This window comes from Aethalodelphis obliquidens, unplaced genomic scaffold (genome assembly GCF_003676395.1).
Source record: "Aethalodelphis obliquidens isolate GAN/ISIS:26980383/991018 unplaced genomic scaffold, ASM367639v1 scaffold6, whole genome shotgun sequence".
NCBI lineage: Eukaryota > Metazoa > Chordata > Mammalia > Artiodactyla > Delphinidae > Aethalodelphis > Aethalodelphis obliquidens.
In genome coordinates this window covers 38,346,847-38,365,084 of record NW_020837950.1, presented here as the reverse complement: position 1 = coordinate 38,365,084, position 18,238 = coordinate 38,346,847, and the positions used below count along the sequence as shown (strand labels likewise).

General features: G+C 49.7%; 1 protein-coding gene across 1 annotated transcript in view; it reads right to left on the bottom strand.

Moving 5' to 3' along the window:
- SLC2A9 (solute carrier family 2 member 9) overlaps positions 1-18,238 on the bottom strand; it is a 122,797-nt gene that overhangs the window by 32,378 nt on the left and 72,181 nt on the right. Inside the window, exon 6 of the mRNA XM_027104038.1 lies at positions 16,304-16,436. Coding sequence (XP_026959839.1) covers positions 16,304-16,436 — 133 coding nt within the window. The remainder of the gene's footprint in view (positions 1-16,303; positions 16,437-18,238) is intronic.

The following is an 18,238-nucleotide window of genomic DNA, read 5'->3' as shown; positions in this document are numbered from 1 at the left end:
GGTCCCTCACTCCTGTCTCCCCCTCTTAGCCTTCTTCTCTTCCATGTTCCCAGGGCAAGTCAGCCTCCTGTCCAATTGCCATGAACAACTCCAAGTGTGAAGCACAGAGCTTCGAGAAGCAGCGTGCTCTGGAGACCAGAGGATGCACTGTGCTGTGAGGTATACGCTGTACTCTGGTTTCGTTCATTCTTTCAACAACTGTTTAATGAGCACTTACTACTCACTTAGGCTCTGCTCTAAGTGCTGGTGTTCTCTGCAAAGAATAAAACAGGAAAAGTCTCTGCCCTCAGGGAGCTTTCACTGGAGTGGAGACAGATACTAAACAAATAAACATAGAACTATGTAAGTTCCGGTAGCTGATAAAGTTCCAGTAAAAGAAGAAAACTAAATCAGGGTGAGTGATAGCGAAGAGGGGAGGATGCTGTTTGAGCTACTGTAACTGGGAATATGTTTCTGAAGAGATGCCACTGCAGCAGAGAACTCAGTGAAGTGAGGGCGCGGGGCCAGGCAGATACCTGGGGGAAGAGCCTTCCAGGCAGAGCAGCAGGTGCAAAGGCCCGAGGGTGACATGTGCCGGGAGCATCCCACCATTTACTAGTTGAGTCAGATCCTGCCCACTGGGACTCAGTCCCAAATCACCCTTTTAGAATCTCTCCTGGGTCCCTGGGGCTAGAAGCCCGCAGACCACATTCCCAGGACTCCGTGCTAGCCCACTCCTGTTAGAGTCCACCCATAAGAGGCACTGATGTGCACCGAAGGTAGGAGGAAAAAGACTTTCTTCTGCATCTGGTTGAACCTCTGGCGCCGTGAGCGGTGGCAGCTCCCGCTCAGTCTCAGAGACAGAGGCTCTTGCGTCCCCACTGGCGATGACACCCGCCACATTCGTGCCAGCAGCTCTAGCATCTGCTCTGCAGCGGAGATGGGCTGCCTGTGGATTCAGCGAGGAGGGAGGACTCGGGGCTCGAGCCTGAGTGGTGACCCTGGGGGACCCAGCCTGCTCCTCTGCCCCAACACCTTGGCAACCATGTCCTGCATTCCACGCCTCTCTGTCTGAAATGTTATTCCTATTTATTTCTGTGTCCTGAGGGTGACATTGACCAGTGTATCGACCTGCTCAGAGACCATGACGTCATCTCCCTGAATCTCTCTGAGTCTTAGTCTCCTCATCTGTATAATAAGGAGTAGAAACTTTGTAGGCCTTTGTTTTGGGTGAGGCTTAAGGCAATGGCTGCAGTATACATACCTCTGTTAGTTTCCCATGGCTGCTGTAACAAATTACCACAAATTTAAAACTTCGTGGCTTAACACAATGCAAAGTATCATCTTACAGTTCTGGGGGTCAGAATCTGAAAAGGGTCTCACTAGACCGCAAGCAAGGTGTTGTCAGGGCTGAGTTCCTTCTGGAGGCTCCAGGGGAGCCTTGCCTTTTCTGGCTGAGGCTGCCTGCTTTCCTTGACTCATGGCCCCTTCCTCCATCTTCAAAGCCAGCAACCTTGTGCCAAAACCTTCCCATACAGCTGTCCGCAGGCTCTCTCTCTTCTGCCTTCCTTTTCCACTTAGAAGCATCCTTGTGATTACTCTGGGCCCACGTGGATAACCAAGGATAATCTCTGCATCTCCAAGTCAGTCGACAAGCAACCTTCATTCCACCTGCATTCTTAATTCCTTTGCCACGTAACTTAACCTGTTCAAAGGTTCTAGGAAGTAGGATGTGGACACCTTCTGGAGGTGGGGGCATCCTTATTCTCCCTCCCACACTAGCACATGATAGAAACCATTTTGAGCCCATTTTATTTAGTGCCATCTCACTGCCCCTTGGTGGGAGCAGGACACTCCAGCAATGGCATCTGTGACCACCCTGTAGTGTGATCCCATGAGTGGTAGCAGACCCTGGGTGCCTGTTTTCCAGGAGCCCTGGGCGCAACCCGAGATCCTGCCCCAATGTGCCAGCTCCTGACCACGGAGCCTGCAGCTGGACCAGCCTATAGAAATTAACTCGTCCGTCCTGACTACACAGGTGGGGAAACCACAGCCCAGAGAAGCAGCACAGCAGGACCAGGGCTCCTGATGCCAGCAAGGGTGTGACACCGGATTCTGGGGGCTCTCTTGGTGCCTGCTGTCTATAAGGGCTTGACAAGACTGATACCCAAGAAATAATTAGCAAGGATGTTCAGAGGATGCACCTGCGGTTCCAGGAGTCACACAGCCCATCATTCCTAGCTGCATCTCCCTGGCAGACCGCCCAGGCAAAGCTGATGAGTCCCGGAGGCCAGGTCTGGGACTTGAAAGTCTCTATTCCACTGCTTCCGGCAGGGAGCCCCGTGGCTCATAAAATATTTAAAAGGACATTGTTGCTATTTCATTAAACACCCAGTGTACGAAGAACGAGTTCTGGGATATCTGGGGATCTGTTTGGGGATGCGTTCTGTGCCCACCAAGCACATTCATGAATTCTTCATCTCTGAGTCCCGAGAGTGGGTAAATGTCTTCTGCTGCCCCCTCCTAGAAAATGGGGTGATTCTTGTAGAACCCTCAGCATTAGGGCCCCGAGAGACGTGAGGTGACAGGTAACTGGCAAGAATCTCCCTCTGGGAGTCCGGGGCCCTGGCATTTGAGCCCCTGCTCCATGGATGGTCAGGTGCGGGGGACGGTGAATCCCAAACCCCTCTGGGTTGAGTTGCTCGGCTGTGGGAAGGAGAGGCCAAGCTGCCTTCTCCCTGCCCAGGGATTTGGTGAGACTCGCTATTTTTAATGACTTTCACAGGTGCATGCTCTTCAACAGTTTGGACCACGCATTCAAGTCCTTGATTTTTTTCTTATCTATTCGGCACGCAGCCAAGCGGAAGTCTATGTTGGATGCCTGGGAAGGGGGAAGGTAGCGGGTGTGGAGCTCAGCACTCAAGGAGATGCGGTCCCTGCCACGGAGAGTGACATACACTGCAGGTGGCTCCACCGTGTCACCAGTACCAGGGTGAGGTGACGAGGGGAGTGAGGGACGGGGTAGGGCTGAGACGCTCAGTGTTGGGTGTCAACCTGGCTGGGCCACAGAAAGCAGGTATTTGGTCAAACACCAGTTTAGCGGAGGGTGACATTTACATCAGTAGACTGTGAGTAAAGCAGATGGTTCTCTGGAATGTGGGTGGGCCTCACCCAATCAGGTGAAGGCCTTAAGAAGTAATGACTAAGGTCCCTGAGGAAGAGGGAACACTGCCACCAGATGGCCTCCAGACTCGAGATGCAGCATCAGGTCTTCCCTGGGTCTCCAGCGCCCACAATCACACGTGCCAATTTCTCAAACTAAATCTCTCTCTCTCCCCCTCTACACACACACACACACACACACACACACACACACCCCATATTGGCTGTGTTTCTCTGGAGAGCCCTGACTAGTACAGGGGCCACCCTGACCACCTTGGGACCCCAGGGAAGACGTCACTCTGTCTCACTCCTCCTCTGAGTGCACTGTTCTAGAGGTGCGTGGCCTACCACACAGTGGCGGCAGGAGGACATGCTCACAGACCCCCGACTACCGGGCTGGACCTGACCGAGGGCCACAGCCCCTGGGCTCTGTAATCCCTCATCCTGGGTGTCCAGGCCAGGCTTTGGGGGTCAGCTCACAGCCACTGGCGGAACACAGCCAGGCAACTAAGGCAGCCTTGCTCCTGGGACACACACAGGGCTCCTCTGGGGCTGACCTTGGCTGGAGGACGTGTCAGGGCCTTGCTGAACCTTCCCTGTCCTGTGCAGCACCTAGACCCTTCTGCCCAAGCCCTGTCCCTCTCTTCTCCACCGGGGGTTGGGCTGGTCCCATGTCTGTGATCTCTCCACCTCCCCTGGTTCCTCCACATTCCTTTCACATGCACTTATGCCAATAAGTTCCCGATCACTGGTCCACCTGGTGTCTGCTTCTTAGAGGACCCCGACTGACAGTTGGCAGCCCAGACACTGAATTCGGAACCCCTCAGTGGGCTGCACTGAGCCTCCTGGCATAAGTAGGAATAAGCTGGGCAAGAAGGAAGGACAAGCATCTTTAACAAGGCGGCCATCTCCTGGCCTCTCCACAGCCCTTTGAGACAGGCCTGGTATGACAAGATGACATGGAAGGTCTTCCAAGGCCCAGGACCTCTCTGCATGACCCCAAGTTCTTGGTTGTGTCCAGGATGCGCATGGCCTGTATGGACAGTTGTTTCCTTCCCTTCCTGGACAAGGACCTACCTGATAAAAAACAAGTGTTTGTTGACTATTTTGGCCACATGATTATCATGACCACAGCCGATGTTGCTACAATGTTTTTGCACACTGCAAATTATTCTCACATCCATGATCTTATTTCCTCATCCTTCTGGCCCCTGGAGATAGGCATTTGTACTATTCCCATTTCACAGATGAGAAAACTGAGCCTCATCTGAGACAATGGGCAACTTGCCTGGGCTCACAGGGCTATCATGTGGAGAAGCAGAGACTGGAACCCCAGAGGCTGGGCTCCTTCTTTGGAGCCCACATACCATGGCTTCCACATACCTGGGAGCATCAAATAGAAGCAGTGATCTTACCGGTATAAAGAAAGAAAGAAAAGTGTGTAAACTTAACGGCTGACACCAGAATGTCTTTCAAGGAAAGAACTGTCTTACTGAGAAAAATATTTTGATAAGTGCCTAGAGGAGGAGGGTTTGCTGAACGTTTGCATGGCAGCTGGCTCCAGCTTCAGAAGGGAGGGAAGCTGTTCCACACACTAGAAGAAGAAGAAATTGGAGCTCAGGGGCCCTCTGAGCAGGCAGAGCGGACGAGCAGAGATAAGAGGGGAAAACAGAGGCTGGTGAGAGGCAGGAAGTCGGGCACCTTGGGTAGCACGCTCCTCCGGAAACCCTCCAGTGATCCTGTGGGCGTGACTGCTGCTATGCTGTTTGAGGAAACCAAAGTAGGTGGTGAAGTTCAAGTTGGGGTTATTAGGCTGTAAGACAGGGCAGCATGCAAGAATGCTGGTGCCCAAGACAGCTCGAAGCCCAGAAATGCTCAGGACTTCAGAGACATTTGAAGAAGCCTTTGAACATCCTCATGCTGTGGAATTGAGGGGACAGGCAATTCCTCCCAGCACTGAGGGGCACGGGGACCCCCAGCAACCCGGGGGCTGCACAAGGATGGCACCGACCACAGGCACAGTGTAGAAAACATCCTTTGCTTTGCTGGAATCCTCTGTGATTCTCTAAATTTAAAGTGAGTGGAAAATAACAAAAGTTGGCAAGGGTGTGGAAAAAAAGGGCACCCTTGTACGCTGTTGGTGGGAATGTAAATTGGCGTAGCCATTGTGGAAAATCATATGGAGGTTTCTCAAACAACTAAAACTACCATATGACCCAGCAATCCCACTCCTGGGTATATATCCGAAGAAAAACAAAAACCCTAATTCGAAAAGACACATGCACCCCAATGTTCCTAGCAGCATTATTTACGATAGTCAAGGTATGGGAGCAACCTACGTGTCCATCGACAGATGAATAGATAAGGAAGATGTGCTATATACCTACAATGGAATACTACTCAGCCATAGAAAAGACTGAAATTTTGCCATTTGCAGAAACACGGATGGACCTGGCGGGTATTATGCTAAGTGAAATAAGTCAGACAAAGACAAATACTGTATGATCTCACTTACATGTGGAATCTAAAAAGTACAACAGACTAGTGAATAAAACAAAAAAGAAGCAGATTCACAGATATAGACAACAAGCTAGTGGTTACCAGTGGGGGAGGGGCCTTAAAGGGGTGGGAGAGGGTGAGTACTAACTATCAGGTGTAAGATAGGGTACAGGAATGTACTGTACAACACAGGGAATAGAGCCAATATTTTGTAATAATTTTTTTTTTTTTTTTTTTTTTTTTTTTTGCGGTACGCGGGCCTCTCACTGTTGTGGCCTCTCCCGTTGCGGAGCACAGGCTCCGGACGCGCAGGCTCAGCGGCCATGGCTCACGGGCCCAGCTGCTCCGCGGCACGTGGGATCCTCCCGGACCGGGGCACGAACCCGCGTCCCCTGCATCGGCAGGCGGGCTCTCAACCACTGCGCCACCAGGGAAGCCCTTGTAATAATTTTTAATGGAGTGTAACCTTCAAAAAATTGCATGAAAAATTTAAAATGTAATCTATGCAAGAAATTAAAAAACAAAAAAATAAAGTGAGTGCAAGCGGCTCTCAGTCTCTCGCTCTTTGGAATGAAGATGTGCCTTTGTGCTTTGGGAGCCTGGGGCTTTGACACGGTGGTCTCTGAGCTGTGTTTTGCTGCTGCTGTGGACCCCTGGGTGTTTTGTAGGAAGGTGCCTGTCTCCCTGGACTGCTGGTCCTTTGCTCTGCAGCCTGTCCCATCAGCGGGCTCTCCATCCCAGGGAATGCAGAGCCCTGGGAGACAGCTCGTCCAGGGGCAAAGCAGGGAGATGCTCAGAGGTCACTCATCGCTACACCGTAAAAGTGAAGGCAGAGTGACAACAGGGGTGGGCACTGGTCTTCCAGGAGCAGGTGACTGTGCTGGTGGGGGCAGAGATAAGACCTCAGAGGGACTGCATCTCCTTCTTCTGCCACGTCCCTCGGCTGGGTCCAGGAGATGGTGCCACCTTTCTAGCTGGCAAGTGTGAGCCCAGGGCACTAAACGGCCCCCTTCTCTCTTTGGTGTCTCCAGGTGGACACAGTGTGGCCGTAAGCCTCTAGGCAAGAGCAGGGCCTGGGAGGGGCTGACCACCCCAGGGCTTCCTTCGGTTGGCACCTTGGTACCTTGGGTGACCACCTGGGTACTTGGCTTGGGTTTTGGTGGATGCATTTGGGGGGCAGGAAGCTTCAAGAGGACCAGCTCACCTTGCACATCCTCCCTTATCAAGAGCCCACCCAGCACAGAGCACAGCAGAAATCTCTATCCAGTCCAGCCTTCTTCCCTTCCCGTCCTACTTATCTCTATTCTTTCCACACTTTTGTGATCACATGGATTTATTTTATGTTCTATTTTTTCCCCACTGAGCATTATGTACTAAGCATGCTTTCACCATGCTACAATCATCTTATAACTGTTTGTTACATAAGTGAATCAAGTTGGCCTGGGGCTAGGATTTTTAGTTTTGAATACAGATGTGCAATGACTGACTTAACTGTTCTCTGATGCAATCAGCGCATATCTGGAGTTCAACCCTGGCTCAAATATAGAAAATCACCATATGGCAGTGGACATTTTTCTGGCCCTTAAACCTAGCGACCAATGGATCAATTATTTTTTGCTTATTTGATTTGTCTCTATGTACATGCTGTGTCTTACAACTAGCAATCCACTTAAACATACACCAAAGGCATCATACTGCCCTCTAGTGAATTCAGGACTGGAGTGAGGCAAACTGAGTTTGAACCTCATTTCTGTCTCTACTGGCCGTGGGACTGCAGGCAAGGGGCTCAACTTCTGAGTGTGGGTTTCCTCTCTGCAGTCTCTGAGTTTCTGGAGACTTGTGATACTGGAGACAATGAAAGCAAGGCACTGGACTTGGAGCAAGCGCTCGATAAATTGTAGCAAGGAAGTGGTGCATGGGAAAGAAAAAGCTTTAAAAGCTTCAGGCAGGGCTTCCCTGGTGGCACAGTGGTTGAGAGTCTGCCTGCCGGTGCAGGGGACACGGGTTCGTGCCCCGGTCCGGGAAGATCCCACATGCCGCGGAGCGGCTGGGCCCGTGAGCCATGACCGCTGAGCCTGCGCGTCCGGAGCCTGTGCTCCGCAACGGGAGAGGCCACAGCGGTGAGAGGCCCGCGTACCGCAAAGAAAAAAAAAAAAAAAAGCTTCATGCACACAGCCCTTTCACTCAGTTATTTGTTATAAATGAAAATCAGAATGCCCCAAAATTTTGAGAATTCAAGTAAAAAAATGTTTAAACTACATTTAAAATGAAGGTAAAGTCATAGTTCAACCGGAACTGATTTTCCTTGCTTAACGTGATGTCTGAATTTCCTGTGCTGATCTAATACATCACCACAAATAAATCACCACTAGGCTTAAATCGGTACAAACTTATTTGACAGTTCTGGAGGTCAGAGGTCCAAAATGGGTCTCACTGGGCCAAAATCAAGGTGTCATCAGGGCTCTGCTCCTCCTGGGGGCTCTAGAGGATGGTCTGTTCCCTGGCCTTTTCCAGCTGCTAGATGCTTCCTGCATTTCCTTGGCTCCTGGCCCCTTCCTCCACCTTCAAAGCCAGCAGCACAGTATCTTCAACCTGTCTCTGACTCTTAACACCTGCTTCTGTTCTCACAGCTCCTTCTCTGACCCTGACTCTCCTCCTCCCTCTTTCACTTATAAGAAGACTTGTGATTACATTGGGTTCGTCCAGATAGTCCAGGATAATGTTCCCTACCTCAAGACCCTTAAATTAATCACATCTGCAAAGTCCCTCATGCCATGCAAGGTGACATTCACAGGTTCTGAAAATTAGGATGTGGACATACTTGGAGGCCATTATTCTTCTGCCCATCCATGATAATATAAAAACAATAATAAGGAAACATGTTTAAGGCACAAACATGGGGGGGGGGTAAAAGCAGCCTCACAGATAAATCCACATGATTGTCCCCCCCTGTAAACATGATGGAAATGTCATGGAAAAAGACAGGAAAAGCTCAGGTATAAATGACGATTGACTTTTTAGAAAGTTGTGGGTGGTTTTTCCCCAACATTAAACACATTCTCCATTCCCAGAGCAAAAGATTTCAGATCACTTTATCCATAGAATCCCTTTCTTCAAATGCAAGGTCATGCAGAAATTCACATGGCAAAAGCAAACAATCTCCTTTTGATGTGCACCATCCTTTACAGTTTGCAAAGCCCTCCTCCCACAAACACCACTGTACTTGAACTTGTCTACTTACCCAGAGGCAGGACAGTTGTGATGTTTCCCTTCTTAGGAATCAGGAAACCAAGGCCTAGAGGACATTGGTGGGCCTAGAGGGTCTTGATTAAGTTGGACCTTCTGCCTACTTCCATTGGCTCTTCCCATTCCTGCCTAGTGCTCAGACACCTCCAGAAATGAGAACTCCCTGCCTCCATAAGTGGCCTATTCCATTCTTGCATCTCCTGTCTCGTGGTGAATCAAGTCCTTCCTCGCTGTGGCTTCTCCCATTTGGTTCTCAATCTATCATCCGAAATAAGGCTGCTCTCTCTTCTGCTTGACAGCTTGTCAATGGTTTGGTCATGCCCCTGGGTCTTTTCTTCCTTAGACGGAACTTGGAGAAGGTAGAGGCAGCTATGATGGCAGCCCTCTTGAGCCATGAGTGGGAAGGAGATTGGGGGGTGGAGGAGACTCACATCACAGTGCGTCCTTTAGGGCAGAGACCTGAGACCTCTAGTTTGTACCTGCTCTTGGTCTGCTACCCCGTGGAGGGTCCATGCAGGTCCAAGGGCCTGGACCTCCAACTTGGCCAACCTGAGGAATCTCTGTTCTTTTTGGAGACAGGTGTTGCAATGGTTTGGATAAAGCTTGTATTTTCAATGCACCTCTAGCATGAATCCACTTGAATATACTTTATTCTTGCCTTAATAAAAACCAGACCCCTTGTGACCAAGGTAATGTACTTTAGCCCCTAGCACAAAAGGGAATGAAGTCAGCTGTCTGTCATAAGGGCCATTGTTGGGGCTCACTTCTGTCCATCTGGCATGTGACCTTGCCTCCTGAATGTTTCTGGCCATCTCTGGACTGCACAGCAGTCCCTTAATCCAGCTCAGGCCACCGAGGCAGTTGCCCAGAGCATCCTTGGACAAGGGGCACGATGGCATCCCCTAAGGCGCAAAGGCAGCACTGGAAATGTAATGCTATGCAGACCAGAATGGCGTTGACAGTCCTTGTGGGGTGTTCAGGAATGACAAATGAAGGCAGCTCCCACTAAATTCGGGGCTTTGACTTGGCTCACTGGGTGCAGGCAGCTCAGGATCAGAGCTCACGCGGCCTCATCTCTAAATATGCATCAAACAGCTGTTTAAGCAGCGCCATCTCGAAGGAGTCGTGAGTTACTCTCCGGAGCACACGAAATGCCTCAGTCTGGCTGGTCCCAGCCAATGGGTACTTGAGTTGCTTTCTTTCCAGACAGTGGCAGAGCCTGCTGGCGGCCAGAGGCTATTACTCATTCTCCCCTCCACCTTAGGAGCAGGGCCCGACGTTCTGTGACAACAGTGCACTAAAGGACTACATTTTCCAGCCTCCTTGGCAGTTAAGAGCGGAAACATGATCACATTCTGACCAAAGAGACCTAGCAGACGCGTGTGAGCCTTCAAGGAGACTTATTAAAATAGAAGGGCAAGTAATCCCTCCTTCTCACCCTGCTCCTCTTGGCTGGAAAGCAGATATGATGGCAGCCACTTTGGACCACGAGGCAACCTGGGAATCTAGAGATGAAGGGCCGGAGGCAGATGGAGAGATGAAAGGAACAAGGTCCCCGACACCATGAAGAATTGTAACAGCCTTAGTCTGCCTACCTTCAACCTTTTCTTATGTGACAGAGAGAAATAAACTTCAATTTTGTTTAAGACACTATCGTTTGGGTTTTCTATCATAAGGTGGCTGACCTTAATCCTGATATGTACACCTTTCTCTCAAAAAAACCAAACCAAGGCCTTCCCTGGTGGCGCAGTGGTTGGGAGTCCGCCTGCCGATGCAGGGGACGCGGGTTCCTGCCCCGGTCCAGGAAGATCCCACATGCCGTGGAGCGGCTGGGCCCGTGAGCCATGGCCCCTGAGCCTGCGCGTCCGGAGCCTGTGTTCCGCAACGGGAGAGGCCACAACAGTGAGAGGCCCGCGTACCACAAAAAAAAAAAAAAAAAAAAAACAATAGCAGCCAATAACGGACAGTCTTCTTTTTCTATTCAGGTCTAGCCAGTAACTGGCTTCTAAATGCCATAGAAACACACTCCCTCCCATCCACAATACAACAGCAATAAAAAGCACTGCTTTTTTATTTATCTGGGGATTGAGGTCTGAGCTCTGTGCCAAGTCTATATGCCTGATCAGGGCCTGGTGACAAAAATACAGACCATGGGGGCTGGGATGACAAAGCATTACCGGGAAGGAGCATCCAGAGGTATCGTTCCTTCACGGTGATGAGCATATATTACTTTTTTCTCTTGCCTGTATCTTTCTTGAAGCCATCCTCCTGTACTGTCTATAATTCTACTAGAGATGTCAATCAAACCTTGCAGCCCTCCATCCCCCAATCACCAGACTGGATAGTAACCTAGACTGGTCAATTCTGGGAATTCCCATCAGGGAATTCTAACTCCTGGGGCAGTGATTGGTTCAAGCATAGCCATGTGACCCAGGAAGGGCCAATTAGAATTATTTCCTTCAGGGATTGAGATATGTGCTATGTGAAAGGGAATCTCTCTCCTTCTAAAACAGTGTTTAAAAGTTGGAACTCCTCAAGACTGTCTTGATGCCAAATGGAGAAAACCCATCTAAGAATGAAGCCAATGAAATCCTAAGAATGTCTAGGAGTTGTTGAGAGAGGGACAGTACCTTGGTGACTTAGTTTAATCTCCTGGATCCCACCATGCTTAAGGAAATCCAGCCTTCTCTATCCCTATTATAAGGCAGAACACATATAGCTCACTTCTGATATTACTTTCCTCCTGGAGGGGCATTTCATTAAGGTACCATTCTTTCCACCCTCTCTGCCCATCCCTCACTCACTGGTCCCCAGGAAACGAGAAGGGACTTAGCTCATTGGTAAGTTAGGGAGAGAAATGGCCCACACAGCTTAGTTCCTGCCTTTAATTTTGAGATCTCTCTGGTTGGAGGAGAACACGGTCTTTTCTTCCGTGTTCTGCATTTTTCAGGGGTGGGCCCTGTTGGGAGCCCATGAGTACTGTCTTATGAGGCTCTCCTGGCCATCAGACCAAAAGCCAATTTGCCAAGTGGCCTTTCTTTTTTTTTTTTTTTTTTTTTTTGCGGTACGTGGGCCTCTCACTGTTGTGGCCTCTCCTGTTGCAGAGCACAGGCTCTGGACACACAGGCTCCAGACACACAGGCTCAGCGGCCATGGCTCATGGGCCTAGCCGCTCCAAGGCACGTGGGATCTTCCCGGACCGGGACACGAACCCATGTCCCCTGCATTGGCAGACGGACTCTCAACCACTGCGCCACCAGGGAAGCCCCAAGTGGCCTTTCTTTATCCAAACTAAAAGTGACATTTTTATTGCATCTCCTCCACTTCTGCATCCATCTCTATATTGGTGTCAAACTTGAGCCAGAAAGAAGAGTGGTAATTATTGGTGCCCTCAAATCCCATTCCTAGGGACATGTGTTAAAAGTTTCCCTCTTGCTTATGCTGTTTTTTTTTAATAGTATTTTTAAAAATCATTTATTTATTTATTTATTTTTGGCTGTGTTGGGTCTTCGTTGCTGCACGAGGGCTTTCTCTAGTTGCGTTCAGCGGGGCCTACTCTTCTTTGTGGTCCACGGGCTTCTCATTGCAGTGGCTTCTCTTGTTGCAGAGCACGGGCTCTAGGCATACGGGCTTCAGTAGCTGTGGCACGTGGGCTCAGCAGTTGTGGCTCAAGGGCTCTAGAGCGCAGGCTCAGTAGTTGCAGCGCACCGGCTTAGTTGCTCCGTGGCATGTGGGATCTTCCTGGACCAGGGCTCAAACCCGTGTCCGCTGCATTGGCAGGCAGATTCTTAACCACAGCGCCACCAGGGAAGCCTGCTTATGCTGTTTTGAGTTTCTGTCTCCTATAACCCAAAAGGTCCTGATAGATGCGACTTCCCTGACTCCAGTGTCTGAAGCGTTGCCCTATCACATTCCCTATGCTCATACTTCATTTCTATTCAATTAAATAAACACCGTTTCTCACAGTGGAAGTTTGGGCTCTTTCCCCCATTTTTAGGTGCTGGGGACTTCTCCTCAACTGGCAAGAGGGCACAAAGAAATCAGACTCAGGGCTGGAACTTAACCCCTTGCCACTCTGAACTGGGGGTGGGGAGGATGGAAAAGCTGGAAAGGGGAGTGTGGTATGGACTGTATGCATTGATGGCCTCCATTCATTGCTTCTCTACATGTATGTCCTTTGCGCTGTAACTGTGTAGCCCCTCCCTCTCTGACTCTGGGGCTTGATCATGTGACTTTGTCCAATAGTATTTTAGCTGATTCAAAGCTTGAAAAACTGCTTGTGTTTTTCGCTTCCTCTCTGGGACCTCTGTGCTTGCTGTGAGAATATGCCTGAGCTAGCCTGCTGGAGGATGAGGTACATGGAACAGAGCTGAGCCATCCTGGATCAGCTGGCTGACCACCAGATATGTGAGAGAGCTTCTGCTGAGACAAGAAGAGTTGCAAGGGCAAGCCCTATCAAGATTAACAGAGTAACTGCCATTGTCTTCAGCCAGTGAGTTCCGAGGTGGTTTGTTATGCAGCATTATTATGGTAATAGCTAACTGCTAAAGGGTCCTTTCTACCAAATTACCAACAGACTGGGCAAGGTGTATCTCCCATGGTGCCAAACAAGGTGGTAGGTAATAGAGTGTGTTTTATTTATGTTCATAGCTTCCAGAGCAAGACTTTCAGAGTTCAAATCCCGGCACTGCCATTTGCTAGCTTTGTGTCTTTGGTTAAGTTATCTTGTCCTCAGTTTTGTTTTGTTTTTGTCTTAAAATGGTTGTTGTGAGGGTTTAACAATCTAACAAATGTCAAGTGCTTAGAATGAAATGTTCTCAGTGCAGATGAGCATTGAGGAGTGTGTCTGCCTCCCGTAACTAGATGCCCCCTTCACCTCCTGGAAGGCTGGAAGACCACCTTATACTCTCCTCTCCCCACCACCTGGCAGAGCACCCAGCACAGTAAATATCCATTGTTTGCTGAATGCCTGGAGTGAACTTAGCACTTTTATTAGTATAGATGCAGGTTTCAATGTTCTATTTCAACCTAAGGCCAACATCTTTGTTCTTTTTATAAAGCGTACATGTAATATTTATCATTTTTTACAACTGGCCTTCTCTCTCACTCCCTGTTGTGCTATGAAATAAAAGGTTTAATCTTTTAAACCTTCTGTGCTGTCTGGCATTTGGATGCACTGCCCATTCTGACTGTACTTAATTGGAGCGTTTCCCAGGATTTCCTCCCCAGTGGAGCCAGATGGGCATCCTCACATGCCAGGAGATCAAGCTGGAGGAATTGCTGTCTTCTAACAACCTATAACCTAGTTGCTTTTGGAAATCAGATCCCATTGGCTCCTTCTCAGCTGCCTTCATTTTACTCCAGAGCCTCCAACCATCTGACCATCAGCCTTCTTCCCTGAAGCCTGACTTTTGGATAGGTTGCCTCCCCAAGGGCCTCATGGGAAGCCCCATAGACCACTACCCACTTGTGTCCCTCTGTGCGTGAGGGTGGTGGGAGGGAAATCACCCCTGGGTTCCAGTCCTTCTTTTGTCACTTACTGGCTGTGAGATGGGGGAAGAGCTATTAACCAGGGTCCCCTGTGGGCTTCTGGGGGAGGGGGCTCAAGTCCCATCCCCACCACCAGGCTCCACAAATTTTGTGTATTTGGGCGTCTACCGAAGAAAGATCTGTCCTTTCCATCAATTTTTAAAGGCCTCTAGAAACCAGAAACGATATAACCACAGCCCTGGACAAGTCATTTCACCCCTGTAAGCCTCTGTTTCTTCATCCAAAAAATGAAAGTAATGATAATGTTCTCTGATTTCATGTTATAGAAATGTCGTAAATGAGGAAATAGATCTGAACTACAAACTGCTGGACAGACGTAGGCAATTATTAATATTTCATTATGACACGTCAATTCAGAAAATACTTAGGTTGTTTGGATTTTAAAAGATGTGGCACAAATTATAGTGAGCTAAGGACTACATATAATTCTCAGTTTTTTCTTGGATGTGGACATTTGGGGAATTTAGATTAGAGGACAGGATATGGATAATAAGAAACTGGACAGAGTCCTCAGTAATAATGACAGCAGGTAATACTGTGGACCATATAGATATAGATATCATCTAATTTAATCCTTACAACAAGCCCATGGGGGAGGCTTATGTCATTTCCTTTTTACAGATGAGGATTCTGAGAATCAGAACGGTGAAAAGAATTGGTCAAGGTCAGACTGCAGAGCTGGGATGTGAAGGCAGCACTAGTTATTCCCAGCCCTCATGCTGAACCTCGGTGCTGCCGACCAAGTCTTGTTTTATAAAACTAAAAGAATGGGTATGCTATTGTTCATTCTACATTGTCTGTCTCCAGGCAAAATGATTTTGCCTTTTCCGGGCTGTAGAAATGTCTCTGATTCTGAAAGCTCTACTTTGAATCTGGCCCAGAAAGCTACACAAGATGACTGCCAAGCCCCACGTGGGCCTCAAGCTTCCCTCCTGTAAAATGGGTATATTTCTGTTCCCTTGCAGGGCTAATGGGAATGGTCCAGTGGGTCTTGTTGCAGAGGCCCCACGCTGGTGTGATGTGAGGGCTCATTCTGTGCTTGTATGTTCCCTTTCCTTGCATGTGAATGTTAAGATGGGAAATCTGATCAGTGAGGACGAGAGGAGCAGAGGGAGGGCCGGGATAGACTTAAAGCACTAAGAAAGATGCAGCATCTCTGGGGTTGGGACAACCCGAGAGGTGACCACGGAGAGACACTGAGCAGAGGTGAGCAGACCTGGGCCTTATCCTACTCTGTCCTGGCTTTTCCAGGCTCCCTGTTGCTAACCGTAAAATTGTCACTTGCTATCTGGTTCTACAAGGATTAAGTCACTAGCCACTGCAGTCGCTGACCTTCAACAGCCCCTGAAAGGAGTTCCGGGCAAGGATCAGGAATGAGGCACTCTGTGCTCTGGGAAAAACTGGTAGAACAGGGCTTCAGAGAGATATTTTCAGGAAAAGATTTTATGAGCTGAAATTTCTTGCATCTCCTCATATCTAGAAAAGCACTAAAATCATTAACGGTGACATCTGCTCGTGACCAGCAGCAGCCTTCTGCCAAAATGTGTGCTTGACTGTACGTACCCCTTTCACTGAAATCATATACTGACACTCCCACACCTCTTTGGGCGGTCTCTCGGAGCTATCTGAGATGCTGTCTCCCAGACTATAGTCCTCATTTTGCCCCAAATAAAACTTAACTCACAACTCTCATGCTGTGCATTTTTTTCAGTTGACACTTTGATCTGTGTCCCCACTCTGGGCCACCCATAGCAGGCTGTTGGGAAGATGAAACAGGATAGGGTGTCCTAGGGCACCCAGCATGCCCCGCAGCACTGACCCCTGTGAAGAGGCCAGAGCCACATGGACCAGACAAAGCGGCTCCTACCTTTCTCAGCTCCAGCCTGGTCATGCTTCTCAAAGATCAGGTAGCGTGGGCTCTCAGGGAGAAAGGGCAGGCTCACCAGCTGGACCAAGACGGGGACAGCAATCACCCCAAACAGGTACGGCCAGGTGCTCTCCTGAAGGGAGAAGAGGGGGCTGGTGAATGATGAGGATTTCAGTCATTATTTGGGGGCTAGGCCCCTGGGCCAGGCAGCTTCTGCTGTCTGCACGGGGTCCCTCTGCACAGTGTGAGCCCCAGGAACAAAGGCTGGGGAGTGATTGGACACTGGTTTTGTTAGGGAACCATTGACTGAAACCGCCCGCCTTGGCCAAGCATGATAATGACCGCTTGCATGAGTTGTCTCACACAGGAGGTCCTAAAACTAAATGGGCGAATTCGGGAGGGGCCAAAAGGAGGGAGGAGATGCCAGCCCATAATAAGTCCTGTCAACCTTCCAGAAACCCTCACGCTGTAATCCATCTTGGCTGAGAGATGCGCACTCCGCCAGGAAGGACCCTGAGTCAGACCAAGTATGGGCACAAGCAAGATGGTGATTGGCCAGAGACAACCCGGAAACCAACCCCATTGCCCTAAACCCTGAGACTGCAACACAGGTGGCAGAGCGGTTCTCCTGGGCTCCCTTACCCTGCTGCTCTCCGCCCGGGCGCCCCTTCCCAATAAAGTCTTTTGCTTTGTCAGCACGTGTGTCTCCTTGGACAATTCATTTCCGAGTATCAGACAAGAGTCCACTTTCGGGCCCTGGAAAGGGTCCCCCTTCTGGGAACAGTTTAGCACCAGGCCCACGTGTTTGGTATCTCCATGCAGGGGGTTGGTGAATCCTCAGAGCCACCTGACAGGCGGTTACCTGAAGGGTGACTCCAAGAAGGTGCAGTTCGGGGAAGCCAAGAGCTGGCCAACTCAGAGGCCCCTGGGCATCAAGTCTGGCCTGAAGCGGCTCAGCTGTTTCCTGGCTGTGTGGCCTTGGAAACATCCTCACGGCCCCTTGGAATCCCCTTCTCCTCACCTGGGGAATGGGGACAGCCACAGGCACCCCTCAGGCAGGCGTGAGAGTGGGATCAGATGATGCCTTCACTGTGAGGCCTGGCACCCAGTAGGTACACAGAGGAAACTACTACCATGCGGGTGGTACCACCCAGACGCCTCCGAGGCCCAGGATACCCGACCCATCTTGCTCCTGTCAGTGAAGGGCAGCTGGAGCTTTTCCACGTCCCCAGGGAAGTGAGGGTGGGCCTTTGGGCACAGCTCGCCCCTGAGGTGGGGGAACTTGTCACTTCCCACCGGCTGTGAAAGGCAAGCAGGCAACACCCACCATTCAAGAGGCATTTTGAGTCCCTTCAAGCAGCACCATTCGCCTATTAGGTAGCTTAAATGCTGCACGGGGCGGGGGGGCCCATATTTTTATGCTGATTAAGGCAGCATTCTTCCTGATTTTTTTTTAAAACCCAGGTTTACAAATAAACTCTCATCGTGTCTCTGAAAGGAGAGAACATCAATAGACAGCAGTTCTGATGGGGAGAAAGAGGAAAAAAACCCAAAGTTCTCACTGTGGAATTCTTGAATGTTTTATTTCCTAAGAAAGTACAAGGAGAAAAGAAGACACATCCAGACCTAGAAAGGCTTCGCAAAGGGAGAAGGTTCAGATGCCCTTGTTCCCGGTGAATTTAAGGTTCTTGTCTCGTTGCAGAAGAAGTCGGAGACAAGGCAGGGAGGTTAAGAAAGTAACGTGAGAATTTATTTAAGCAACAATACGCTCTCAGAGAGGGGCAGACAGGTGAGCTGCTGTCCTGGGCTTCTTTGGCAAGTCAGGGTATACAAATGAAGGCGTAGAATATTCCCTGGGGAAGGAAGAGTTTGGGGGTTGTATTCCTTGATTTTCATCCCAGCTCCATCTTCCCAAGGGGAGGAGGGATGTTTGTC